The sequence below is a fragment of the Mauremys reevesii genome, linkage group 1 (genome assembly GCF_016161935.1).
Source record: "Mauremys reevesii isolate NIE-2019 linkage group 1, ASM1616193v1, whole genome shotgun sequence".
NCBI classification, from domain to species: domain Eukaryota; kingdom Metazoa; phylum Chordata; order Testudines; family Geoemydidae; genus Mauremys; species Mauremys reevesii.
In genome coordinates, this window is record NC_052623.1 from 33317037 (window position 1) to 33344632 (window position 27596).

A 27596-nucleotide genomic window follows, 5' to 3' on the forward strand; every position below is an offset into this window, starting at 1 on the left:
ATAAAGGCTGAAGGGCAATAACATGTTCATAGAACAGAATTCTTGGGATGGGGGCAGGCAAATTTAACATATTTAACACTTTTGACTCTTTATTCATGAGCAGCAGCAAAACTCACTCTGAGTTCAGGATGAAACCTCTGATTACATAATCCCCCAGACTCAGCTCAGCAGAGACATAGCCCATTAAAATGGAGAGCATGTTAAAAAGCTACAGGAAAGTATTTCACCTTATCAGCAGTTTCTCAAATGGGTCCGTGTTACTTTAGGTGGTTTTTTTAAACTATTATGGAATTTAGGTCAGTTGCTATGCATCATACACAGTAAAAAGATAGATTCTCCCTGCCTCCTTCTGCACCTCGGTTCCTGATCCAAAACGTGTTCCAATCCATAGACAGACACCCATTGGCTTCAGCAGGCTTCGGATCAGGCCAATAATAGGTTTTAAATTGAAGATCAGAGTCCTTTCTCTTTGCGAGGCTGTAGAGACTCTGGAGTGTATTTGTGATGGACTCCTGGAGGACTCTTCTGCAGTATATATGCAAAAGTAATAAGATCTACTGCATGTTACATAATGGAATAATTAAGTCTTCCCGCTTCCTTAGCATCTAGGCTACAGCTGAACATGTTCTGTTATTAATAGTTCTTGTATAATTGTCCTAGGGTAGACTTTGTTTATGGTCATTCTTTGCTGATCAATCATGCCATTTGCATGGTGTTGTCGTGCCTGTTGGAGTCTTGTACATCATTAGAGCCTTTTGTGGATAATTGTTACTTCAGTTCCCTGAGTGAAAATTTTAAATAACATGCCCCAAGTTGAGAACTGGCATTGCTTCAGAATGCCCATTTAGAAAGTGGGCAACCAAGAATGGAAAACGAAAGAATTGGGGCACACCACAATTTAACGGGCACTCATATTGCTGCCTCATTAATCTATCCATGGTGGAGACAGCTTTATGTTAAACATGCAAGTTAATTTGATACCTCAGACTCACTGTGGATCAGCACAGAGGAGGACTTGTGACACACTCCTCAGTGGGTTACATAGACACCACCAATCCTGCTACATGCTTTGCACAGCAGAGCCCCTCTGAGGAAGAGTAGAGAGCGTGAGCTGGAAGAAAGCTGGAGGAGGTGTCCCCCTTGGGAAGTAAACGGCCTCAAGAAAAGTTTCTGCACACCAGAGTGGTTACGTAGACATCTCCAACTGTAGGGCAATCACCACAGCAGGCACAGGAGAAAGCCGTGCTGGGGAGTTGTGCAATGATCCCTGTGTGTGGACCCAGATGTGTGTGGGCTGCAATGTCGCTTACTGTACTTCTTCGGCTTATGCCAAGTTTTGAAGCTCGTTTTGCATCGCGAGTGACTTTGCCTTTGCTAAGGGAGTGTGTGGTGGTTCTTCGCACTAGCAAGTGGAGTCTTTGCACCAAGCTTCCCCTTCTGTAGATTTTTGAGAAAGGGGAGTACAGATCCCCATGTATGTAAAACCCACACTGCTACAGAGTCAAGTAAAGCTACCCTTCACTTTTATTTTAACCTACCGGTTGGCCCGTTCTTTAAAACCACAGATTCCCTTCAAAGCTGGAAAGAAAAGAATGCCAATGTCTTGCTTCTGGAGCAGAGCATTGTAGCCTTTTGCCGTGTCCTCCTTTTTACAGGCAGCTTTACACACTTACCAATCAAAATGAGTCAGAGGGCAGTCATTTGTGTTTCTAGCTGCAACTGGCTGGTGGGGCATGCAGTATATTTTACATGCCGTATGTATTCTAGCATCTGAGAATGGCACAGTGTGTGAGGTATCCCAGATGGTAGAAGGTAGTTTGCATTTGATCTGAGCTAATCCCAAGAGCAAAAGAAGGCTGCATCGGACATGTTCCTGCTGACAGAAACAAGATAAGGGTTGGGCTGACGAAAGCACCCGGAACATCTGTCAGTGAAACGGAAGGAAAGCAGGTTGGGTGGAAGAGGAGTTGCTGGCCTGGCTCAGCACAGCCTTGCACTTGAACTGCAGCATACTTCACCAATAGGATGGCTAAGCTGTGCAGGCGTATGCAAAAGGGGAGTCCCAGTCAGTCTAGGGAGTGATGGTATCGTGTAGCTAGCGCCAGCTCTGAGGAAGAGAACTGAGGCAAAGGTGGAGCCATGGTCCCCTCCTTCCTTCTGCAGCAGCCAGCTGAGGTGGCCTGGAGTGGGGCAGGGCAGAGGGGAGGAGAGTGGGGCTGTGCACTGTTTCCTTTCATAGGACAACGGAACTCCTCTTCCCATGAGCTTCCTTTTGGGGCTTTCTGCTGTTGCATGACCCTTCTCACAACTCCTAGTTACAGCCATTGCCTTATAACCCCCAGCCTGACCCTTAGACATTACTGCACTCTGTCCCTGTGGAGACTACAACCAGGCCCTATTTGGCACTGAAAGTTTCCGTTCCTTTTCTCTGTCTGAGGAACGTTGACTGTGTTTCCCAAGGAGCACGAGTGCTCCAACCAATCAGAGTTGCTGCTCAGTCTAATTCCCCCCACTAAATGTTTTCCTTAGAAGTCTGCATCTGTTTTCTTAACAACTCTCTCCTTCGAGAAACAGTGCTGGCCTGGCCTAGGGCTTGAGTTTTCCCATTGATTTTCATCTGTTCTACAGGCTCTCTTCTGTCCCTGCTTAAGAGCTGGGCAAGTGAGTTTTTTCCTGTAACTTGAGCAAAGGAGCTTCATAAATCTGCTCTGGAGTTGGAGCAAAGTGCAACATCTCTGTGACTAAACCTTTTAGATACAAAAGTCTTGACAGTGAGGAATAGGATCGAATAGAATACACAGAAATGCTACCATAGGTGCATACAGGGGACCTGAGCATCTATAACTGTAGACCAGGTGCTGTGAGAGTGAGACCAGCCAGAGAAGCAATGAGATTTATAGCCCAGAATGGAGTTAACCTGCACACGTTTCTCTAAGGTTTCCCTTGCCTCTCTTCAAATAGCTGCCTCTGTTTGTCTTCCCTGCTTAGCTCAGCCTCACCACCAGGGAGCGATTAACTACTCAGACTTCAAACAGCTGATAGAAGGTCCAAGGGCTAGGGACTCATGGTCTTTAGCAAGACACTGATCAAAGCTCCAAAGGCTTACTCACAGGTCTGCAGTGCAGCTTTGTAGCCTGTAGACTGAGACGAACAGCCCACAGCTGGCTCAAATGCACCACTCACCAAGTCCTGTGCTACCTCCAAGCACAGCATCTGTAGCTGGAACTACTCCCTCTCAAACTCCCATTAGCTGCTTTTCTTTGTGGCTCTTGATTTTGTCTTGCAAGTGACTTCTTATATCAAGACTTGCCTGCTTAGCTCAGCTAGTAGATGACTTCAGGGAACTTGGGAGCATGCTGAAGAATGTCCTAGCAATCTTCTCTGAACTCTTTCCTATCTCATGAGCAAAGGAAGACAAAAGGCAGAAGATTCTGGAAGTGAATGGCTGGTGAGGTAAGTGGTGTAGGGAGGCGAGCTTTGGTTTTGTGGAACTTTAGCCCACCTTCTATGGAAAGAGGGAGCTGTATAGTTTGGATGGCCTCCAGCTCAGTAGAAGGGAGACCAGTCTCCTGGGGGACAGGAGGGGCTTAAACTAATGGCAGTAGAGAAGAATAAAAAGAGGGAAGATACATGGATGCAGTGCGAAGTCAAGATGTTGAGAACAAAATTAATCAAGAAACAAAAGGACATGAAGAGAAGATACTCTTGAATTGCCTATACACTAATGCTATGAGTCTGGGGAACAGACAAGACAAATTCTAATTGCTCATTTATAGGCATAAATTCAATCTAGCTGGTGTTACTGAAAGCTGGTGGGATGATTTGCACCACAGGGATATTAAAATCCATGATTATAACCTATTTAAGAAGGATTGAGTGGGCAAAAGAGGAAAGGAAGTGGCAATCTGTCAAAAATGGCATTAGCTGTTTGAGTCATTGATAACTCAGAAGAAAACGATCTATGATCCATAAGCGTTCATGTCCTAACAGATAAAGCACAAGATGGGGGTATTGGTGTCTGCTGCATGCCTCCAAATCACACCAGGGAACAGGATCATTGCCTCCTTACGCACCTATCTACAGTGTGTGGGGGACAGGGGGACTGTGATCACGGGGGACTTCAATTTGAGTGACATTCTGGAAGTCTCATGCTGCCCCCTAAAACATCCTTGGAATTTCTAAATAGTACAGATGACAATTTCCTAATTCAAGAAGTGTTGCAGCCAACATGGGGGGGGGGGATTCTATATTAGCCCTTGTCCTAACAGATAAAAAGGAACTGATCACAAAACTAAAAGTTAACAGTAGCTTAGGTACAAGTAATCATGACTTGATCATATTTATAATGTGCAAGCAGAATAAAGTCAAGACCAATTTTATTTATTTATTTATATTTACACACACACACACTTGGTGCTTTAAAAGGGCAAAAAGTTCATAAAGTTGAAAACAATTGAGACAAATCATTTGGGAGGAAGAATTTAATCAGAAAAATGTGAATATTAATTGGGGAATCATTTAAGAACAACTTTGTAGATGCCCAAAAAGTCACAATTAAGGGAAAAGGCTGTGATGGTTAAGAAACCAACCTGGTTGAGAGAGGAAGCAAAGGCAGCTATAAAAAAAATAAATACAAATAGAAGAAAGGGGAAGTTGAGACTAATGAATATAAATACGTCAGCAATTGTAGAAAGTTGATAAGGGAGGCCAAGGAACACAAGGATAAGTCTATGGCCAGCAGAGTTAAGGACAAAAAGGAGGATTTTTTAAATATATTAGGGACAAAATGAATCCTAACATTACTAGATGGAAATGATAGATTTTTCAATAATAATGCAGAAAAGACAGAATTGTTCTGTTCTATATTTGGGAGGAAAAACAGATGGTATAGTTTCATCATACGGTCATAACACTCTTTCCATTCCACTGGTATCTGTAGAGGCTGTTAAACAGAAGCTACTAAAGTTAGACATTTTAAAATTAGTAGGTCTGGATAATTTGCATCCAAGAGTTTTAAAAGAGCTGTCTGAGGAGCTTGCTGGACAGTTAATGCTGATTTACAATAAGTCTTGGAGCACTAGGGAAGTTCTATAAGACTGGAAAAAAGCTAATGTTGTTTCACTTCTTTAAAAAGGTTCAGCCGGATGACCTGGGTACTTATAGGCCTGTCAGCCTGACATTGATTCCAGGCAAGATAATGGAGTGGCTGACTTGATAATAGAGAATTAAAGGATGGTATATAATTAATGCAAATCAACCTGAGTGTATGGAAAATAGATCCTGTCAAACTAACCCAATACCATTTTTTGATGAGTTTACAAGTTTGGTTGATCAAAGTAATATTGATTGTAATATATGCAAACTTCTGTAAAGTGTTTGCATGACATTTTGATTAAAAAATCTAGAATGCTAACAAATTAACATGGCACATAGCCAATTTTTAATACATTTTGAGACATATCAATTATTAAATGGAACTGTAAAAAGGGACTAGTCATCAAGTGAGAGTGTTTCCACTGGTGTCCTGCAGGGACTGGTTCTTGGCTCTACTCTACTTAACATCTTTCTCAATGACCTGGAAGAACACACTGATGAAGTTTGCAGAGGACACAAATTGGGAGAATGGTAAATGATGAAGAAGCCAGGTCACTGATTCACAGTGATCTAAATTGTTTGCTTGCTTGCACCAAGTTTACCAATGTGTTTTAATATGGATAAATGTGTGTACATCTAGGAACAAGGAATGTAGGCCCTACTTACAGGATAGGGGACTCCGTCCTGGGAAGCAGTGACTCCGTGAAAGATGTGGGGGTTGTAGCTGGTTCTCCACTGAGTCTGAACTCCCAGGGCGATGATGTGGTCATAATGCCTAAGCAGGAGACTCTCAAGTAGGAGCAGAGAGGTTATTTTACCTCTGTGTCTGGCACTGGTGTCCATGCTGCTGGAATTCTGTGTCCAATTCTAGTGCCCACAATTCAAGAAGGAGGTTGATAAATTGGACCGGGTTCAGAGAAGAGCCACGAGAATGATTAAAGGATTAGAAAACATGCCTTATAGTGTGTGACTGGGCAGAGTGGCCCTGCACTGGTACCGCAGTGGTTAACTCTTCCTTCCTAGCAGAGGAAGCCACCCCCCGAGAGTGCTGCTGGGCATGCCCCAACTGGAGACTCTGGCCGCTAGGCTAGGCTGTACTACCCCGCCTGCGAGGGAGGAATTATATGGGCTCTGGCCATTGGGCTGCACTGCCCTGACACTTGGGGCAAGTTATATGGACTCTGGCCGTTAGGTCACACTACCCCACCCAAGGGGTGATTGCGTGGAGAGAGGCCATTCGGCCACATCAGGCTGCCCACAGAGAGGCGAGCACGTGAACTCGGGAGTGGCGAGGTTCTGACACCCCATCCCACCCCTGCCACGACGGGGCAGTGCGGTGTCAGGCCTGCCATATAGTGATAGATTGAACTCCTTGAGTCTATTTAGCTTAGCAAAGAGAAGGTTAAGGGATAACTTGATTACAATCTAGAAGTACCTCCATGCAGAAGTAGATTATGGTTTTGTGGGGCCCTGGGCCAGAGCAAGTGGGGGGCCCCCACCCCTTCCGCCTGCAGTCCTCCCCAACCCCCTTCCCCGGTGCTCCTGCCAGGGAAATGGGGTCATGATGCAGGGGCTGGCCCCACTCCGCCCGCCCCATTCCCTGGCAGGAGCGCCAGGCGGGTGGAGCAGGACAAGCAACGTGCCCCGACCCTGCTCTGCAGCAGGAGCAGCTGGGCCAAACGGGTCGGGACATGGGGGTGCCCATTTTTCTGGGGGCTCTCAATTGACTGGGGCCCCAGGGCAGGGGCCCTATTGGCCTAGTGGCTAATCCGCCACTGCCTACATGGGGAACAAATGTTTAATAATGGCATCTTCAGTCTAGCAGAGAAAGGTAGAACTCGATCCAATGCCTGGAACTTGAAGCTAATCAAATTCAGACTGGAAATAAAGCACATTTTTAACAGTGAGAGTAATTAACGTACAAAGGATCACAGTGGATTCTCCATCACTGACAATTTTAAAATCAAGACTGGCTGTTTTTGTAAAAGCTCTGCTCTAGGAATTATTCTGGGGAAGTTCTACGGCGTGTGCTATCCGGAAAGTCAGACTAGATGATCACAATGGTCCTCTCTGGTCTTAGAATCGCTGAAAGTCCAATGTTTTGTGGCATAGCAGAGCTTGAAACACTTTGGCCGCCCAGTCAGCTGTGGGCAGCAGGAACCTTTCACATTGTTGTGGTGTATTTCATACCCATCCTTCCCAGAGTAGTACATACCAATCCAAGGGGCAGAGCAGTGGAAAATAAGTCCCTGCTTTGTTAGCTGCTTTACCTTTGGACTAAAGGCTTCTCTCCACTCTGAGCTGAGGAGACCCTGTACATGTGGCTCTCACCTATGGGTGCAGAACTGGAGTTTAGGCTCCATAGCCTGCTTCCACCTGACTTTGGAAAAATCCATCCAGTGGGGTATTGCACAGTTCAGATATCATGGCTGGGGAAGGAACTCAGGGGTTTGGCCACATTCCATGGGATTCTCCCACCCGGACAAATCTATGGGGTGTATATAAGAGGGAGACATTCCCCTCTACAATAACACTATTTGCCGCTGTAGTTCTAAACATGCTATGTGCTGCATGGCATTTCGTCAGCACCCCATTCTTTCCAATACTGAAATCCAAAGCAGGAGGGAAAAGATTTGGATTGAATTTTATCTTTTGCCTCATTCTTCTTAAAGGCAGATTTACATAGTATGCCATAAATCTGTCATGTAGTTAATGACTCACTACTTGTTTTAAAGCTCCCAGGAATTGCACAATATCTGCTGATCACTTTCTGAAAAATGAGTCTGGCTTGCCAGGTTGTTTATGTAGGAATGAATGTGACTAGACCCTGTGCTGACTGATAGCATCTAAGCACAGACATGTGAACTAAAGAAGAGTTACTGCATGCCCTGTGCAAGTAGGTATTGGATGATTATCAGGATTCTATCGTCTATGTAATTACAGCTGTGGGAGTTTTGCTTTTTTTTTTTTTTTTTTTAAATGAGCCCAAACCAAAACCCCAGTAGCAAGCACCCCTGAACTTCAGTGACATTTGGAGCTGAACTCTGATCCAAACACAGTGTTTTGTCCCAATCTCTCCAAATGGCTAAGCCAAAATCCCAGTCTGGAACTTTGCAGGCGGGTCTATATCTAGATCTGAACCTTCTCTGTCTTATGTAAGAGTTCACTAATGGCATATGTATTTCTTGGAGCTTCTAAGGACTATGATTTGAAACAAGCTACCATACCTGAAAACAGCCCTTGATGGAGACAATGACAACAGGGCAATCCCACATGGTGACTGATGAAACTCTCATTCCGATCTGGTGGTGCCTGATTCTGACCTGGCATGTACTGATGTAAAGTAGACAGTCCCTGCCCTGAAGGAACATACAGTCTAAGGAGACACAGACAGTCGAAAGGTCAGGGAAGGAGATGCAGCATCCAAAAAAAAATGGATCAAGATGATCACAAGCAAGTAGCTTATTAGTCACAAATTTGCTGAATTAATTTTTAGTCATGTCCACACTAAGGCCTCCTGGTCCCTCCACCACTCTGTCCCCTGGCCTTGCCCTCCACAGCAGTCCCAGCTTCAGGTCCATTATCTCTATACCCCTGGCTCCCAGCAGTCAACCCTTCCCCTTCATGTAATTTCATGCACTTCAAAGCCAGATGGGACCATTAGCTCATCCACTCTGACCTGCTGTTTAACACAGGCCATAGATTTTCATCCAGTTACTCCTGTGTCTAATTTCCCCTAATTGTATTAATAATGAAGACTTTTTGGTGTTTGGTGTCTTTTGTCTCTTCTGGCATCTCTTTAATCACTGTGTTCTTATCTAGTCACTGTTTTATTGAGTATCCCCTTGAGCAATAGAAGGCCAGACCCTCAACTGCTGTAAATCAGTGCAGCTCCATCACAATCAATACCTATTTATACCAGCTGAGGATCTGACCTAGTGTGTGTGTGTGTATATAAAAAATATGGGCATGCAGATGGCAACTTACTGTGGGAGAAGTTTCTGTGGGCCTCCTCGTGTCTGGGAATAAATGAAGTGTCTTTGGGGTGGAAGGCTGCAAGGAGGACATCTTTTTCCAGCCTAGCAATGACATTTATGGGAGGGTCCTTTCATTGCTATTTAGTGTGCTGTCCTCTACTTGCACTTGAACAACCTTGCCTCACATAGCCAGCTACCAAAGTGCTCCTGAAGACATCATAAGCAAGCAAATAGAGGTAAGATCTGGCTGTGATCAAACTTATCACTCTCCATCGTTAGTGTTACCTCCTCAAAAGACTCCATAAAGACCTGGGGAAGGCAGAGAAGACCTTCAGAAATACACAGATGTAGGGAAAATAATCAGTACTGCTGCCTGCCTGGACCAAGGATCATTCTTCTGGGATCCATCACCAAGAGATCTGTCCAGGCAAGAGGTCATGGCTCCTGCTGAACTATTTCCATTTCAGTCATGAGTGCATGTCAGGTAAGTGAGGCTGCTGCAGGGATAGATATTGAACTTGCAGTGCGAGTTAGACAAAGGTGTGTTTCTTTACATAGTGCTTTCCATTCATGGGTCTCAAAGCACTTTAAAGATGGCAAACAGAGGCAACACTGAGAGTAAAGTCATTGAGGAAGTCCATTCTAGAGCAAGGAGTAGAACCTTGCTCTCATGGCACATGGTCCTGGCCTTTAACCACAACACCAGCCTGTCCCCTGTAGGGTACGGTGTCCAATGACCAAACGTGATGGTGGAACCATATCCTACCTGAACAAGTAGAAGTTGGAGAAAGATGCTGGTTGTGGTGCTGAGCTGCTTGCTGCTCTGCCATATGCTAAATAGTACAAATTGCAAATGATCTGTTTCTGATTCAAAAAATCATATTTTTTACTACAATATTGTCCTAAAAGTTCACACTCTCTCCTCCTTTATCTATCCATTAGTATTTGTATTGCAGGAGCATCCCCAGGACTCACTGAGAATCAGGGCCCCATTGTACAAACACACAAGGAGATGCAGCCCTAGTATTAAGAATTCTCTCTCTCAGGTGCTTGGCTGGCTGGTTCTTGTTCACATTCAGGGTCTAACTGATCACCATATGTGGAGTTGGGAAAATTTTTCCCCCAGGTCAGATTAAAAGCCACTAAGGTCACTTCCAATCTTCCTCTGTAACATGGGGTGCAGGTCACTCGCCCGGATTAACTGGGTCTATCTCACTTACTTGTTTATTTGCCATTGGGAGGGCCTTGAGCACTGGTGCACCTCAATCCCTCCTATTCTCAGCCTGTGGCATATAATAATCTAGTCTCCTCAGAGCTGTAATACTCTGGTCTCATTTGGTTGTGGGCTGTTTGTGTTGGTGGACTGTGGTATCCAGGAGTTGATCTGGTGGTCCCCTCTAGCCTTAAACTCTATGATGCTATTATCTAATTCAGAGGTTCTCAAACTTCATTGCACCGTGACTCCCTTCTGACAACAAAAATTACTACACGACCCCACAACGGGGGACCAAAGTCTAAGCCTGCCCGAGCCCCTCCGCCCCAGGCAGGGGAGGGGGGTATGCAAACCCAAAGTGCTTCAGCCCCAGGTTGGGGCCTGTAACCTGAGCCCTGCCACCCAAGGCTGTAGCCTTTGGACTTCGGCTCCAGACAGTGGAGCTCAGGCTTCGGCCCCGGGTGATGGGGTTCAGACTTCAGCCCTGGGAGGTGGGGCATAGGCTTCAGCTTCAGGTCCCAGCAAGTCTAACGCCAGCCCTGGCGACCCCATTAAAATGGGATTCCGACCCACTTTGGGGTCCCGACCCACAGTTTGAGAACCACGAACGTAATTTGATAGAAGGCATGACAAGAGAGGGTTACCACAGAAGGGAAAGAAGCTGACGGTAATGATTAAGGTTAAGATTTTTGTCATGGTTATTTTTAGTAAAAGTCACAGACAGGTTGTAGGCAATAAACAAAAATTCATGAAACCTGGTGAGCTGTCCATGACTTTTATTAAAAATAACCAGGGGGGAAGGGCTGACTGCTGGGGGTGAGGGCTGAAGTCAGAGCCTGGGGGTGGCAGGGGAGGGGCTGAAGCCAAAAAAGTGATGGTGGTTCATTAAAGTCATGGAATCCGTGACCTCTGTGACTAAATCATATCCTAAGCAATGATGATAAGACCATGTGCTCACATAGGTTTTAATAGATCACTAAAATTGTCTCCCGCTGACTGCTGCACAGCCTGGGTGTCAGGGGTTGTCTGACTTCTTGGGGGTATCGCAGCAGGAGTGAGCCTTAAGCAAGGATTGGAGAGGCCCTGAAAGTGAAGACACGAAGCTTGAATCCCATGTGGTGTGAAATCCAGCAGAGGAACTCAAGGATGACAGTGACATGGTCAGAACATGGTCAGGCAAGGAAGAATCACACAGATTTTTTTAGAACCAGAAGGAGCCAGGGTGATCATCTAGTCTGATCTCCTGTATAACGCAGGCCACAAAGTTTCACCCAGTAATTCCTGCATCGAGCCCATGTCTTCTGGTTGAGTTAGAACATCTCTTTCAGAAAGACAGCTGTTGTGTAACAGTAAGGAATCATATGAGCACAGGGGTGCACAAATAACTGTTTATTAATTATATACAACAGGCAAGGCCTAGCTACTTATATACATTGCTACTTCATCAGGGTTACTGTGACTTCTGAAACACAGAAGACAGTGAAGGCCACTCAAGTGCTATTTAAAGGAATACTAACCCAATTTCAATATGTTACAACATCAAATCTTGATTTAAAGACTTCAAGTGAGGGAGAATCCACCACATACCTTGGTAAATTGAAATTGTTCCAAGATCATTCTAGCAGCTGCATTACAGATTTGTGGTCAGGTTGCTTCATAACTTCTCTTTGATCAGATAAACAAATTGAGCTCCTGTAGTCTCTCACTGTAAGGTGTGTTTTTCAAAGCACACATCAGTCTTGTACCAGTTTTCTGAACCCTTTTCAGTTTTTCAACAGCTCTTTTAAAGTGGAGCCACCAGAACAGGACACAGTATTCCAGTAGTAGTCTCATCAGTGCTGTATACAGAGATAATAAGGTGCCCACTCCTACTTGATATTCGCCTGTCAATACATCTAAGCACCATGTTAGCCCTTCTGGAAATCTTATTAGACAAGTCTGTGGGCACAATTGTGCTCCCATTTAAGTCAATGGGAACAGGGGCAGGCCTATTAACTGTATTACACCTCCCAATATGCATATGAGGTAGGTATGGGGTACGTAGGAGTAATAATTTTACCCACAAATAAAGCGCAGTCACCTCTGAGGTGGGAAATAGCAGCTGTTTAACATTATAGAACAATTTAGGGTAAGCAGGGACAAAGAATATTCTATCTATTAGAAACTGCAGGGAGAATTCAGATAGAATCATAGGAATATAGGACTAGACAGGACCTCGATAGGTCATCTAGCCCTTCCTCAGTGCATGGGACTGGACTAAGTATTATCTGTAGACCATTCCAGACAGGTGTTTGTCTAACCCGTTCTTTAACACCTCCATGGAGATGGAGGATTCCATAACCTCCCTAGGTAATTTGTTTCAATGATTAACTATCCTTACAGTTAGGAAGTTTTTGCTAATGTCTAAACCTAAATCTCCCTTGCTGCAATTAAGCCCATTACTACTTGTCCTGTCCTCCGTGGATAAGGAGAACAATTGATCACTCTCCTCTTTATAACCTTTTTTTATATACTTGAAGACTGTTATTAGGTTGCCTCAGTCTTCTCCAGCCTAAACAAACCCAATTGTTTCAATCTTTCTTCATAAGTTTGTTTATTTATTTATTTATTTATTTATTTAGACCTTCGAACACTTTTTGTTGCTCTCCTCTGGACTTTCTCAATTTGTCCACATCTTTCCCAAAGTGTGGTGCCCACAACTGGACACAATATTCCAGATGACACCTTATCGCTGAGTAGTCAAGAATTACTTCTTGCGTCTTGCTTACAACACTCCTGCTAATACATCTCAGAATGTTTGCTTTTTCTGCAACAATATTGACTCATATAATCCCCAGATCTTTTTCTGAAGTACTTCATAGGCAGTCATTTCCCATTTTGTGGTTGTGCAATTGATTATTCCTAAACGTGGTATTTTGCATTTGTCTTTCTTGAATTTCATCCTATTTATTTCAGACCATTTCTCCAGTTTGTCAAGATGATTTTGAATTCTAATCCTGTCGGCCAAAGCACTTGCAACCCTTTCCAGCTTGGTATAGCCCACAGACTTTATAACTCTACTCTCTATGTCCTTATCCAAATAATTTATGAAAATATTGTCTAGAACTGGACCCACGACAACTTAATGTGGGACCTCACTTGATATGGCTTTCCAGCTTGACATTGAATCATTGATAACAACTGTTTGAATATGATTTTCCAACCAGTTGTGCACCCACCTTTATAGTGGGGTTGTCTAGGCTATCGTGTAGATAGGTAGAAGGTAATTTCTTGTTAGAATTTGGTCAGGGCACCAGGGTTAACACCTAAACTCCTACAAAAAGGGATATGTGGCCTTTATAGATATATGAAAAAGATGTCAAGTCCTTAATCTGCCAAAAGATGGCATTTCCAGCTGCACAGTGCCTCATTGCACCGTACAGTAGCACTGATTCTGTACTGATTCAGAGGCTAAAGTACCACCTGATGAATTGTCTCCACCACTTCCTTCAGCACATAGGAAATCATATTCATGACCCAAAAACCAGCCAGGCTCAATCAAACAGGCTGTAATCACAGATGTCTTCCTAGCACTCTGTGACTCAAATCCCCCTCCTCTTTATCACAGTAGTACATCCATCAATTCGTCTCCAGGATCCATCTTCTCCTTTCTTCACCTGTGCTTGGACCAAGGAGATTCTCTGAGAAGGTCACCTGCATGTCATCCATCCTCAGTTCGCTTCCCAGGCTGCCTAAAGTGGTTTTTGAGTATTGCAAATGTCCCTTCATTGGAGCCATTTGTTCTGAGGTGGTCTGGAATCAATGGAAAATACCCAGAGTTTTTCAAGATATTCAGTATCCCTTTTAAGATCTGAATAGCCCAGTCACCCTAGATATAGTATAATGTCCTATTTTCTTTATCTGGGCCGTAGATGACTCAGCCTAAGTTTTTCACTGCAAAGTCACCAGTCAGGATTACTTGCCTTTACTTTCTTCCCTAGTAAGGATCTAATTCATGGCCCACCAAAGTCAGTGGGCTTTGGATCAGACTCTCTTGTGCTTCAGGTAGGTTTAGAGAATCCTTATCTGCTTTTTCTTTCAAACAGATTACACGCTGGTTAAACCTTTGGAAGATGCAGGAACTAAAGATAAACCAATGGCTGTGTTAGCTTTCAGTGCTTGGGAATATGTGAATTAGAAATGCCCCTATGGCGATGCAGTCATTTGGCAGCTTCTAAATGGGAACTGCTCACAATAATACTTTCTACCTTCTAGGAATGAAAATAAGTGTTTGCATATGTTTTTTCCTGTTGCATGTCCAGTGGCTTAATATCCCAAAGATAATTATATGACTCAAGAAAATGAATGCATATTTTATATACTCCCAGTACTGGTAATGCTGATAGGTGGTTTAGAGTGTTTTGAAGCTCTTTGAATGCACAAGAACAGTTGAATTCCAGGGCTTTACCTATACAAACCTAAGCAAGCCCAGGCAATGGCTGCATAGTTTTCACAGTGTCATCAACGGAAGAAGTACAAATAGCTCACTGGGAGAACAATCTTTGGTCTTGCAGTATCAGGGTGAAAAGTTTTCGTGCCAGAGGAGTCACACTACGGATACTTTGTCAGGTAAGATTTTACTGTTTGTAATTCAGACTTTTTGAAAGGCCTTATCCAGATGTAGCTGGAACATTTTCCATCGTGCGTATAGAAAAGAGCCATGTACTTTCTGGGAGATAAGTATCAGAGGGGTAGCAGTGTTAGTCTGGATCTGTAAAAGCAGCAAAGAGTCCTGTGGCACCTTATAGACTAGCAGACGTATTGGAGCATAAGCTTTCGTGGGTGAATACCCACTTCATCAGATGCATGATACCTCTTCTTAGTTCACAGGAAAGCCACAGAGAAGTAATTAACTGTTGACTAGATAAGCAAATACCGTGTATAAAATGGACTGGCATCTAATCAGTCTATGCATGCCCCTGACTGAATTAGTGATAATGGGCTAAGACTTTTTTTTATTTGGTGGTTATCTGTTTAGTAGAGACAGTATGGTTAGCTCTGTATGAGACACAAAGTAAGACACAGCCCTTGCCCTGAGGATTTTAACATCAGAATAGGTCTCTTACAGTCTAATTTTAAAATATATCACGACTGATGTTGAAATAAAAGGCAAAAGAAGAAATAAAAACCATCTGCTTAACTATTCCATGCAATTTACTGTGAAAGGATCTTTTGGAGCTTTAAAGTAATAATAATAATGAAGGGTCCTACCAGCTCCATGTGGACATATTGATCTCATAAGACTTTTTTACAAGAATAGGAGATTACACCACTTTCCTGGCCAATATTTCCAGTCCCACCAATGTTGTGGCTTCCCTCCACCCCAGAGGTGGCTGCATTTCTGTGGCATTGTACAGCCTTAGTTTGGGAGGGTCTCTGGGGTGGCTTGTGAGGGAATTCCCCCCCCCCCAAGTAATTTGAGGAGAGATTTGGTTAGTGCAATAACCTATAGAGGGCTTTGGTGGAGTTGATTTTTATGGACAGAGGTGGTGGGGAGTCTGAAATGGATTTAAATGATTATTTTTTGCGTAAGTTACCTAATGCATAGGTGCCTAGGACTATAGACAGGTGACTACAAATTCAATCAAAATCCATCTATCTAATCTTTTACATTTCTTCCATAGCTGTCTTACAATAGGCCAGATTCCAGCACCCTTCGTAATATTAAAGGTGATTTAATGTTTCCTGACTCTGCAAATAGTCCTACTGATTTCACATTGGACCAGATTTCTGAAAAGCACTCAGCCATTCCCATCGTCATAGTTATTTCTAGATTTTTCAAACACACTTAGCACCCTTTGGTCACCAAGCTCTGTTAGACAATCTGGCCCTAAAATACTACTTTTTAGCTTAAATAAGGGTGTTAGAATTTATCTGAACCATGTTAATGATCACCATGTGTTCTCAGTAAGGTAATTTACATTGTAGCTTATATATATCTTTCCCCATCTAAAAATCTTTCAAAAGATTGTTTGGAGACAGCTCTTAAAATAGGGGGTAGGACAGTTGCTGCTATTTTAAATAAACAGCTCTTCCCAGGAGATCATTCATTTCACGATTCCCATGTTTCTGCACTGAATGCTTACTCCATGGGCAGGCGTGGGACGTGGTTGGAATGTACATTTCAACACAGAAATCTAAACCCTGTCCCAACATGCATATACCATGTCTAAACTAGTGCCTTGTCTCAAGTCATAACAGCTTTTTAGAAGATTTCTCTCCTGTGGATTGCAATGCCCAAAACCCCACAGTGCTCTTGGCTTCTCCTTTAGCTATAATAAAGTCAGATTAATAATGTAGTAGTTCAAGATAACTATCATGAGATCATGTAATTAACATTGTGACCATATTCCATGCCAGTTGGCTCAAACTTCACGGTTTAAGAAACTTTAAGAGCAGCTATATGGATTTTTTTTTGAATGATTGCATTAACGAACAGCTCATTAGCTCTCTGGTTAATTAAAGGAGAATGTTCATGGGGAAGGGATATGTGAGGCAATAAAGGGCCTTTGAGGATGATTAAATGAAGAAGCCACGCCACGGCGTTTGATAACCACAAAGGCAGCTTCCTACCTTGTACATTCCAGCACAATGGACATCACTCCTATTATATGAGTGTGCGCGCACACATCCACACTGTTTTTTCTGGCCTCATGAGGGTCTGAGTGATTCCGTGTCACTGCGTTCTAGGGGCCTGATCCAAATCTCATTGGCTGTGCTGGTGGCTGGAAGAAGTTTTCACTCATGTTGCTCTTGAGAGCAGGTGTGTAACTGTTCAAAGGCAGGTTCAAAACGATGACTCTTTTCCAAAGGCTGAACGAGGACTTGAGAGCAGGCTGTGCAGAAGCAGAATGAAGTGACTGCACTGCTGTGAACATTTCAAATTTGGACATCTAAGGCCTTCTTTACACTTTAAAAGTTTTTTTTTTCTGCTTTAACTACCCCATAATAGTTAAAGTGGCAACACTCCCACAGTTATGTCAGTATAAAGTACTTATGCCAGTATAATTTATTCAGGTTCAGTGAAGTAATTTCTACCATTATAAGTGCATTTATACTGGTATAACTGCATCTGCAGCAAGGCTTTCACTGACAGAGCTGTGTCAACCAAAAGTCACCCACTCTCAACCGATATAGCCATGCTGGTAAAACTTTTATACAATGTAAACCAGGCCAAAGCCAGTTGTACATCTACACCCTAAATTCAGCACTTATTTAGATGGGTATTTGGGTATCTTCAGTGTCCAAGTGCTGAACTGAGGGAAATGCGGTCTAGATCAGTGGTTCTCAAAGCCGGTCTGCCCCTTGTTCAGGGAAAGCCCCTGGTGGGCTGGGCTGGTTTGTTTACCTGCCTCATCCACGGGTTCGGCCGATCGCGGCTCCCACTGGACGCGGTTCACCCGCTCCAGGCCAATGGGGGCTGTGGAAAGGGTGGTCAGCACATCCCTTGGCCCACAAGGCTTCTCGCAGCCCCCATTGGCCTGGAGCAGCGAACCGTGGCCAGTGGGAGCCGCGATCGTCCGAACCTGCAGAAATGGCAGGCAGAGCCGGCTCCAGGCACCAGCAAAGGAAGTGGGCGCTTGGGCGGCCAATAGAAAGGGGCAGCAAGTTGGCAGCAGGTCCCTCAGTCCCTCTTCCTCTTTGAGCTGCTGCCGAAGAGGAAGAAAGGGAGTGAAGGACCCGCCACTGAATTGCCACAGAAGAATGAAGCAGCGCAATTGACCTGCCATCGAAATGCCGCTGATCAGCTTAATTTCCCCCCCCTCCCCCTGCTTTGCCACTTGGGGCAGCAAAAAAGCTGGAGCCAGCCCTGGCAGCAGGTAAACAAACTGGCCCGGCCCCCCAGGGGCTTTCCCTGAAAAAGCAGCGGACCGGCTTTGAGAACCATTGGTCTAGATGAAATTACTATAGGATGGGTGGACAACTATCTGAAAAACCATACTCATGGAGAAGTTATCAATGGTTCACTGTCAAACTGGGAGGGCATATCTAGTGGGGCCCTGCAGGGGTCTGTACTGGGTCTGATACTAGTCAGTATTTTCATGAATGACTTGGATAATGGAGTGTAGAGTATGCTTCTAAAATTTGCAGGTGACTCCAAGGGAGAGGTTGCAACTTGCAAGCACTTTGGAGGACGAGATTAGAATTCAAAATGATCGTGACAAATTGGAGAATTGATCTGAAAACCGCACGATGAATTTCAATAAAGATATGTGCAAAGTACTTCACTTAGAAATTAAAAATCAAATGTACAACTACAAAATGGGGAATAACTGGCTAGGTGATAGTACAGCTGAAAAGGCTCTTGCAGTCACAGGGAATCACAAATTGAATATGCACCAACAATGTGATGCAGCTGTGAAAAAGGCTGATATTCTGGGGTGTAGTGAAATTTGTAAGACATGGGAGGTAATTGTCTTACTCAACTCGGCACTGGTGAGGCCTCAGCTGGAGTACTGGCTAGTTGTGGGTACCACACTTTAAGAAATATATGGGCAAACCAGAGACAGTTCAGAGCAGAGAAACAAAAATGATAAAAGATTTAGAAAACCTGAACTATGAGGAAAGGTTTAAAAAAAAAACCTGAGTGTGGTTAGTCTTGAGAAAATAAGACTGTGGGGAGGACCTGGTAAAAAGAAGATGGTGATGAATTGTTCTCCATGTCCAATAGTACTGGTCCCAGTACAGACCCCTGGGGGACACCATTATTTTCCTCTCTCAGTTCTGAAAACTGACCATTTATTCCTACCCTTTGTTTCCTATCTTTTAACCAGTTACCAGTCCATGACAGGACTTTCCCTCGTATCCCATGACAGCTTACCTTGCTTAAGAGCCTGTGGTGAGTGACCTTGTCAAAGGCTTTCTGAAAAGCCTTGGAAGAGTTCTACCACATCCTCCAAAATCTAACGGTTGCATGGTGCAGTATTGGGGATTTAATCCCATGAATCATTTGCTTGTGTGTATTAGTGTCAAGTTGTTACAATTTATTTTCCTGTTGTTCTGGCTAGTTGAATTCTGCACAGTTTAGTCTTTAAAAAACTCTAGTGCAGCTGTTACTGTCCAGAGAATACATGCAACAGATTGTTTTAAACTGGAAAAATTCCAAACCAGAAGCTTAACTGACCTTTGTCCTCTGACATCCAGTTCTTACAGATTAGAGGTTGAAAAAATGTTACTGAAATAATAATTCACATATTGCAGTATTTATTATGCAGTTAGGGAGGACTTTAACGATGAGGACAAAAAGGAAAAAGAATTGGATTTGTGCCCCTTTTTTTGTTCCTTTTTTGATGTGTAGTGATGCGAAAGATTGAGGTGTGTGTGTTCCACACACACACACACCCCCCACCTTAGAAATATCAGGAATGTTCAGTCTTGTCCTCCTTGTTTTTGTTAGAGGACGAAGTGGAAGGTCTTGGGTGTATATTGTAATTTCTCAGCCCTAAGTCGAAGGGCTGAGGAAATGCTTATGTAACCCCTGGTGCGTGAGTTACAAGTCCCCCTCTGTGCCAATTCACAGAGGATATGAGTTGTTATGGCCCCCAACTACAGAGCCTGCATTCGTTAGCACAAGATGTAGCACTGCATACTTTACGCTTGGAGGCAGAAGTGAAAGTAAGCTGGTACAGTACGGTCTGGTATGGAGGACCGGTAAGAAAAAGTGCAGTAGCTACTGGCAAGAAAATGGAGCATTCTCTCCCTCTCTGACTCTGCCTCCTGGCTCCAGCAAAATTGAGGGTCTGGGAGCCCAGCTCCACGAATATTCGGGGCCGGGTCTCCCCCCTGGCCCCACCTGCTGCCCCCCCACGCCTCCTCTGAGTGTGCGCTGGCCCCCCTTTGCTGCCCCCATGCACCTCCCTGGGTCCCAGAGCAGAGCATTTGTCTCTCCCTGTCCCCTGCAGCTCCATGCTGCCTGCCTGCATTAACTGCCACCACAGGGTCCTAGTGCCCCCCCTCCACTACTGCCAGGGCAGGCTGCCCTTCCCCCTTGGACCCTTTCATTTTCCAGTGGGACACTCCACCAGTACAGCCCCCCCCCCGCAGTCACTGCTCTTGCCCCCATGCTGGGCAAGGGGCAGCCCCAGTGAGGCTACGGTGAGGGGCAGCAGTGGGGAGGAGGCGCACATGTGATGGCAGCTGCCCCCCCCCCCCGGCATGGCACCCACCACAGGGGAGGCAAGAGGGATTCCTGGACCTGAGAGGGGCCCTAGACGGGCAGAAAGGGGTCCACCCCAGAGCTTGCTGCTGCCAGCAGGAGATGGCTGGGGAGTCCTCATCCCCACACTCCAGTCCCAGAGCAGCCTGCCTGCACCCCAAACTCATCCCCAGCCCTGACCCACCCCAGAGCCCACACCCCCAGCCAGAGCCCTCATCCCCCCACACTCCAACCCTCTGTCCTAGCCCTGAGTCCACTCTCACACTCCAAACCCCACATCCCAAATCCACCCCCAGCCTCACCCCACAGCCCTCATCCCTGCTCTCCCTTCCTCCACATCCCTTCCCATCCCCAAACTCCCTCCCAGAACCTGCACCCTGCACCCCTCCTGCACTCCAAACCTTCTCCCCAACCCAAACTCCCTCCCAGAGTCTTGGGCAGGTGGGGGGTAGAGTTTGGGGGGGCAGAGTTTGGGCAGGGGCAGGTTCTGGGAACTTCCAAAACTTCTGCAAACCTGCCACCCCTACCGGCAAGAGCTGGTGTGCTATACCGGGGTGGACCGGCTTCCTGAGGCAGCAATTTAAAGGGCTGGAGCCCAGAGCCCTTTAAATTGCTGCCAGAGCCCCGCTGCCAGAGTCCTGGGTAGTGGCTGCAGGGCTCGATTTAAAGGGCCCAGGACTCCTGCCACTGCTACCACCCCGGGCCCTTTAAATCACCACTGGAGCCCCACTGCCACTACCCCAGGGGTCCGAGGACAATTTAAAGGGCCCGGGCCCTTTAATTAGCCCCCGGAGCCTGCCGGAGCCCTGGGGTAGCAGCGGCAGGGCTCTGGTGGCTATTGAAAGGGTTCGGGGCTCCTGCTGCCTCTACCACCCTGGGCCCTTTAAATAGCCCCCGGAGCCCCTGGAGTAGCAGTGGCAGGGCTCCGGTGGCTATTTAAAGGGCCCGGGATGGTAGAGGCAGCAGGAGCCCCGAACCCTTTCACCACCCCGGGCCCTTTAAATAGCCACCAGAGCCCTGCCACCGCTACCCCAGGGCTCCAGCAGCAGGGCTCCGGAGGCGATTTAAAGGGCCTTGGAGGGTAGCGGCATCAGGAGTCCTGGGCCCTGCTGCTGGAGCCCTGGGGCTCCGTCAGCAATTTAAAGGGCCCGGGGCTCTGCTGTGGTAGCAGCAGCTAGAGCCTTGGGCCCTTTAAATCACCCCATTTAAATTGCCTCTGAACCCCAGGGCTCCCAGCCACCTCTGCAGCTGGGAGCTCAGGGGGTGATTTAAAGGGCTTGGGGCTCCCAGCTGCTGCTACCACAGCCCTAGCTCCGGGCCCTTTAAATCAGGATTTAAAGGGCCTGGGGATTTAAAGGCTCCGCCTCTTCTGGTGGAGGCCACGCCCCTCCTCAGGATTCCACAGTACCGGCAAGTCCTTTAAGTTACTTTCACCCCTGCTTGGAGGTCCCTGCTTCAATCAATCCCTGTGTGTTGGTCACAATGGCAGCCATCACTTGCTCTTTAACATGTGCTCCTAAATACCTGAGGTGATTTTTGAAAATCTCCCTCAGCTCTGATCTGTTATAACTGCGTAAGGCATTTGAGCTAATGGGGTGTTCACCACCATGCTGAAAATCTCAGAGTTCTAAACAGTCTGTCTGAAAATCATGTCCCATCTCAATCAGTCGGTTTCACTTGCATCATATCTGTGATGCTGTAAACCAGCTACTTCTTATTTACCCACAGAGTCTTCCACGATGTATGGAAGTGCTGGCAGCTTCCCATAGCCTATGTGCAGGGCCATCCTTAGGCATATGCAGCATATGTGGCTGCATAGGGCACCCGAAAATGTGAGGCATTACCGGGACCATAGGAGCCGACTTTTGATTTGCCGGGGGGGTCCTCGACCTCCCCACACCTCCACTCCAGGCCCTGCCCCCACTCCACCCCTTCCCCCAAGCCCCTACCCCACCTCTTCCTGCCCCTGCCCTGCTTCCTCCCCATCCCTCCCTCCCGGAGCTTGAACGCCACGATTCAGCTGTTCGCAGCACTCTGGAAGCACTGGGAGGCAGGGGGAAGAGCTGGTAAGTGCGGGGGGGAAAGAGGTAGAGGGGAGGAGCTTGGCGCCGGTGAGTGCTCTGCACCCACTGAATTTTCCCCATGGGTGCTCCAGCCCCAGAGCACTCACCCACAGAGTCCACGCCTATGATGGGAAGAGCAGGTAAGAACAGGTCAGCTCCTGCACACCCAGCGCGCGCTGCAGTCTCCTTACCAGGCAGAAGGCAGGGGCCATATTCACAGAGCCGAATGCACCGGCATAGGGCACCAGTATAGGGGCACCACTATTCACAGAGCTGAACGTGCCGGGGTAGGGGCACCAGTTTAATAATACAGCGTAGGGCCCCATAAATCCTAAGGATGGCTCTGCCTATGTGTCAGGGAAGAAGGGTTCAGGAGGGGGAACCAGGTCTCCCCTGTTTCTGGGTCACGGAAGTAGTAGCTGCTTGGTGAGGGCTGAGGGAAAGAAGTCTTCCTCTAAGTGGTTGTAGGAGGAAATGGGGCCCCCAGGCTTTCTGCCAGCGTTGGCACAACTAGCTCCAGGAAGGCGCTCGGAGAGAGTGAGCACCAGGCAGGAGGACTCTTAGTGATTCAGTGCAACAGTTTTCAGGCTCCATGGGATGAGGATGCAACTTTCAGCACTGCTATTTAGCAACATTAGACCAGCTGGGCCTGATTCTCCCCTCTCCCTTTTACATTAGGGTAACTCTGTTGGCTCTGAATTACCTTCGTGGACGTGAGGGGAGAATCGGGTCCATCCCATTAGGTTCCTTCTGGTCTAGTCTTAGAGGTATGTGCTGGGCTATGCTTTATCATGTAAATACTGAGGACATAGGTTATGCATTCATTTGGAAACTTGAACTATTGGTGCGGGCGCACGCGCACACACACACGCACACATACACACTTCCAGCTATCGATAGAAGCACATATGGTGCCCACAGCCATAGCATCTACATGTCTAAACTGCATCTGGAAGTAATGGCAAGGTCATACCTATTCAGCACAAACTCTCTATGTGGACACTCTTATTCTGCACTGAGTGTCTTTCTGCAGTTTAGCTTAGTCCACTTTCAAAGTGCAGAATAAAGGTGTCCATATGGAGAGCTATTCCACAATAGCGGTTTCGGGCTATTTCTCCATGTAGACAAGCACTGACTTGAGCTTCCACTCAAAAACACACTATGCCCCAGATACCAGGATAAAAGGCCCCTAGTTTGTGTGAAAAACATCTAATACCTAGTATCCAGTGGTTTTTCTCCTGATGTCTGGCTATTGTTCTGCTAAGGTTATGTTAATCGGGTAATAATGGTGGCCCAGAATCTCCCCTGCATTAAGACTGCATGAATGCAAAGCAGGCGCAGCAGTAAAACCAGCACAGCCAGCCCCAGCCTTAGCACTGAATCCAGTTCAAAACCATTCTCCTTGTCTGGACTTGCCTCAAACAAATGCATGGATGTTCTCCTTCTCCCATCCCTTCTTCCTCAGCTCACCTAGCAGTGGCTTCCTCTTTATCTCTCTGCCCAATCTTGTCAAAACAAACTTGTCTTCCTCTGTGGTTTCTGCTAACTAGAACAGTCATCTGATAACTCTGTTTGCCTCACTGACTCTTCATCTATTTTCAAATCTCATCTGGAATAAAGCTGTGTCATAACCCAACACTGCTAATTACCTATGGATAGACTGGCAGCTGGCCATACAGGAAGGACTAGGAATGATTCCCATGCTCCTTTCCACATGGACAAGATGGGAGGAAAGAAGTATCTGCCTCCACGTGCTATTAATACCTCACACAATGCAAATCTCCAGGTAATCTGGAAATTGATCATTCAAACTCTAGTGGCCATTAAAATAATAATAATAGTAATATATTATAATTAATACTAGAGTAGATAGCAAATCATTAGGGTTCAGCTCTAAACCACACTATAATCCATAGCTAGAGACTGCTGAGTAGCATCGGAGAATTTCTAATGTTCAAAGGTCATGGTCAGGTGGGTCTACAGGGGCTGAACGCAGGTGCTCTGGATCTAAAAGCAGGAGCTGCTGCCTTGGCTAAAGGATTAGCTTGCTTAGCTTGAAAGCAGTAACAGACTCAAAAACCTGTTATGTGGCTTAGCCCCTATGGGGGCAAAGAATCAGACTGTGTTATTGTGATATAATATACACATGTAGAATTTTTAAAGATGTGCGGATAATTCTTATGCACGTGGCAAAACTTAAAGCAAGTAATTGTAAATGTTTTGGTATAATTTGGCTCAATGCTGATAAAACACTCTTCCTGATGTCAGCTCAAAAAGCCTATCTAGCAATCCTGCCAGTAGCTCCCTCTCATTTAAACCAGGGACCACAAGTTGAAGCACCCTGGCTAGTTGCTACTGTTATGGCAGTCTCTAAGATACAGGTTATACAGCTACAGAGCTGGTTGCCACCTTTTTAACATTTTTTTTTGTCTGAAAAATGCCTATTTGTCAATAACCAAACTGTTCATGAAACAGCGTCAGGTTCGAGACACCTGATTTAAAAAAATTTGGTTAAAAAAGGTTTTAACTCTGTTGAACCAGAAAGTTTTGGTGTTTCAAGTTGTCCTGAAGTTTTAGTAAATTTACACTAAAAATGTTAAAAAAGGAAAAAAGTTAAAACTGAGACAAAACATTTCAATTGATCTGAACTGATTTTTTTTCCTTTTAGTTAATCACAATTTTTGAGACTTCAACTTCATCCCGATGTGCGAAGGGCTGGGGAAAAAAATTTTAAATGTCAAAAATTTTCACGGGACAGGAAAATAAATTCCCACTTAACCCTAGTTAAACCAACACCTAAACGTAATCTGGAAACTGTACAGCCTTTCCATCTCTTGCACCCCCGTGTGTGGTGTGGGCACAATTTGGCCAATAGGGATAGACACAGAAATACTAGTTTCACTCTGTTTCAGTGGTTAGCTGTTGGCAGATTTTGAAGCCTGGCAATTGCAATAATTCACAGTAGGTTTTGATTATTCCTCAGAAAGAACTCTGGGAGGCGTTACCAGCAACTCTGACACTGTATGGGAAGCATGGACCTTGGTGACAACTGGAAGCTGGATGAAATCAACTGGCTGACTCACAGTGGTATTTTTCACTTTGCTAGTGACAGAGGAGGTACGGTAGCTGTGCAGCATTTAATCCACCTAACCATTTAGTGTGTGTCTCACTCTCTGTGCCCCAGACCCAAAAAAGTTCCCAACAGTTTTGTGGAAACCAAAGTGTTTTGCTTCAGCAAAAATGTACCACCCAACTCTATTTATTTCCCTTTAGTGCTGGTGATGGCCAATCTTGCACCTGTTACAGATGTTGGGAATTGTCCAAGGTATTGCATGGCCTCTGTCCCTACAAATGCTTTCAAACTATTGGACCTTGTCCTTTGGCTTAGGCAGCAGGGGCTTATGCCACACAATGCACAGCCAACCTGCGGAACTTGTTGCTGGGGAATGTTGTGAAGGTCAAAACTGTAACTGGGTTTAAAAAAGAATTAGATAAGTTCATGGAGGATAGCTCCATCAATGACTATTAACCAAGATGGTCAGGGATGCAACCTCATGCTCTGGATGTCCCTAGCCTCTGATTGCCAGATGCTGGGACTGGACAACATGGGACTGATCACTCGATAATTACCCTGTTCTGTTCATTCACTTTGAAGCATCTGGCATTAGCTACTATCAGAAGACAGGATACGGGCTAGATGGACCATTGGTCTTATCCAGTATGCCCATTTTAGATCCATAGATCCTTGGTTCAGTCCCCGCAGACAATGACCACAACCACCAGAACATGTCCTGTTAACATTAGAGATTCTCTGATGCTATTCAGCCATCTCTAGATATGGGGTATAGTGTGTGTTTGTATTGAAGTGAATAAGGCTGTACTACTAATAAGCTGATAAAATTGTCATTTCACTGCTTACCAAACTTGGATAGCACTTCACCTGCACTGGCGCTAGGGCTTAAATTCAGCAGGAGCCCACTGGAGAAGAGCTTTGGAAAATATTTTCAAACCTGTAGGAGCTCCGCTGGAGGTGCCGGTGCCTCCCAGCACTCCCCTACCCCCTGGGGGACTTAAGTCCAGAGCCCTGAATGTGGGGAGGGGACTCCAGGAAATAATCTTTGAGAATTTAAACACCTGCTCTGAAACAAGCATTGTCTTAGCAAACCCTCAGACACCTCCCACCATTGTCCCTCCACCTAACCATTAAATGTTGGCTGATTTCTTATAGGCACCACAGCATAGGCTTGCCTCAGCTAAGGTCAGGAAAGGAAGGATGGGCTTGTGGCTGAGGTTGGCCTGGGACTCAGGAGATGTGGATTCGTTTCTCAGCTCTGCCATAAACTTCCTGTGTGACTCTGGGCAAGTCACTTTGCTGCTTTGTTCTTCAGTTCCCCATCTGTTAAGTCGAGATGATTCATAGATAATAAGGCCAGAAGGTACCACTGTGATCCTCTAGTCTGACCTCCTGTAAAACACAGGCCATAGGACTTTCCTGTTTGAATTAGAGCAGCAGTTGTCACCAACGGGTCAACTGTGATCAATTGATTGATCCTAGAGGATCTCCCAGTCGATTGCGATCTCTGGTGGTGCAGTGGGGCTGCTGCTAAGGCAGTTTCCCTGCCTGCCCTGGGCCCACGCCGCTCCCGGAAGTGGCCAGCGCAGCCCCACAGCCCTGGGGGCAGGGGAGTGAGGAGGCAGGGGTTTCCCTCTGCGTGCTGCTCCTGCCTGCAAGCACTGTCCCCACAGCTCTCATTGGCCAGGAACAGGGAGCTGTGGCCAATTGCAGGGGCGGTGTTGGCAGAGAGGGGTAGTGCGCAGAGCCACGTGCCCTCTGCCCCCCCTAGGGGGCGCGTTGGCCCCTTCTGGGAGTGGCATGGGGCCAGGGCAAGCAGGGAGCCTGCCTTAGTGGCAGCCACGCTGCACTGTCAACCACCGGAGGTAAGTGCTGCCCGGCGGGAGGCCGCACCCCAACCCCCAGCCCTGAGCCCCCTCCCAGAACCAGCAACCCATACCCCTCCCTGCATGCCGAACCCCCTCCTGCACCCCAAGCCCCA

General features: G+C 46.0%; 1 protein-coding gene across 4 annotated transcripts in view; it reads left to right on the plus strand.

The window, feature by feature from the left end:
* The first annotated feature begins 3039 nt into the window (after window positions 1-3039).
* The window catches only part of AMOTL1 (angiomotin like 1), a 141734-nt gene continuing 117177 nt past the window's right edge, over window positions 3040-27596 (plus strand). The window contains exons 1-3 of one of the 4 annotated variants that reach the window (XM_039538643.1): window positions 3040-3453; window positions 23221-23309; window positions 25526-25659. In XM_039538643.1, the coding sequence (XP_039394577.1) occupies window positions 25566-25659 (94 nt within the window). In that variant the 5' untranslated portion in view covers window positions 3040-3453; window positions 23221-23309; window positions 25526-25565. The remainder of the gene's footprint in view (window positions 3454-23220; window positions 23310-25525; window positions 25660-27596) is intronic. The other 3 variants (XM_039538636.1, XM_039538648.1, XM_039538667.1) reach the window with 3 other exon arrangements.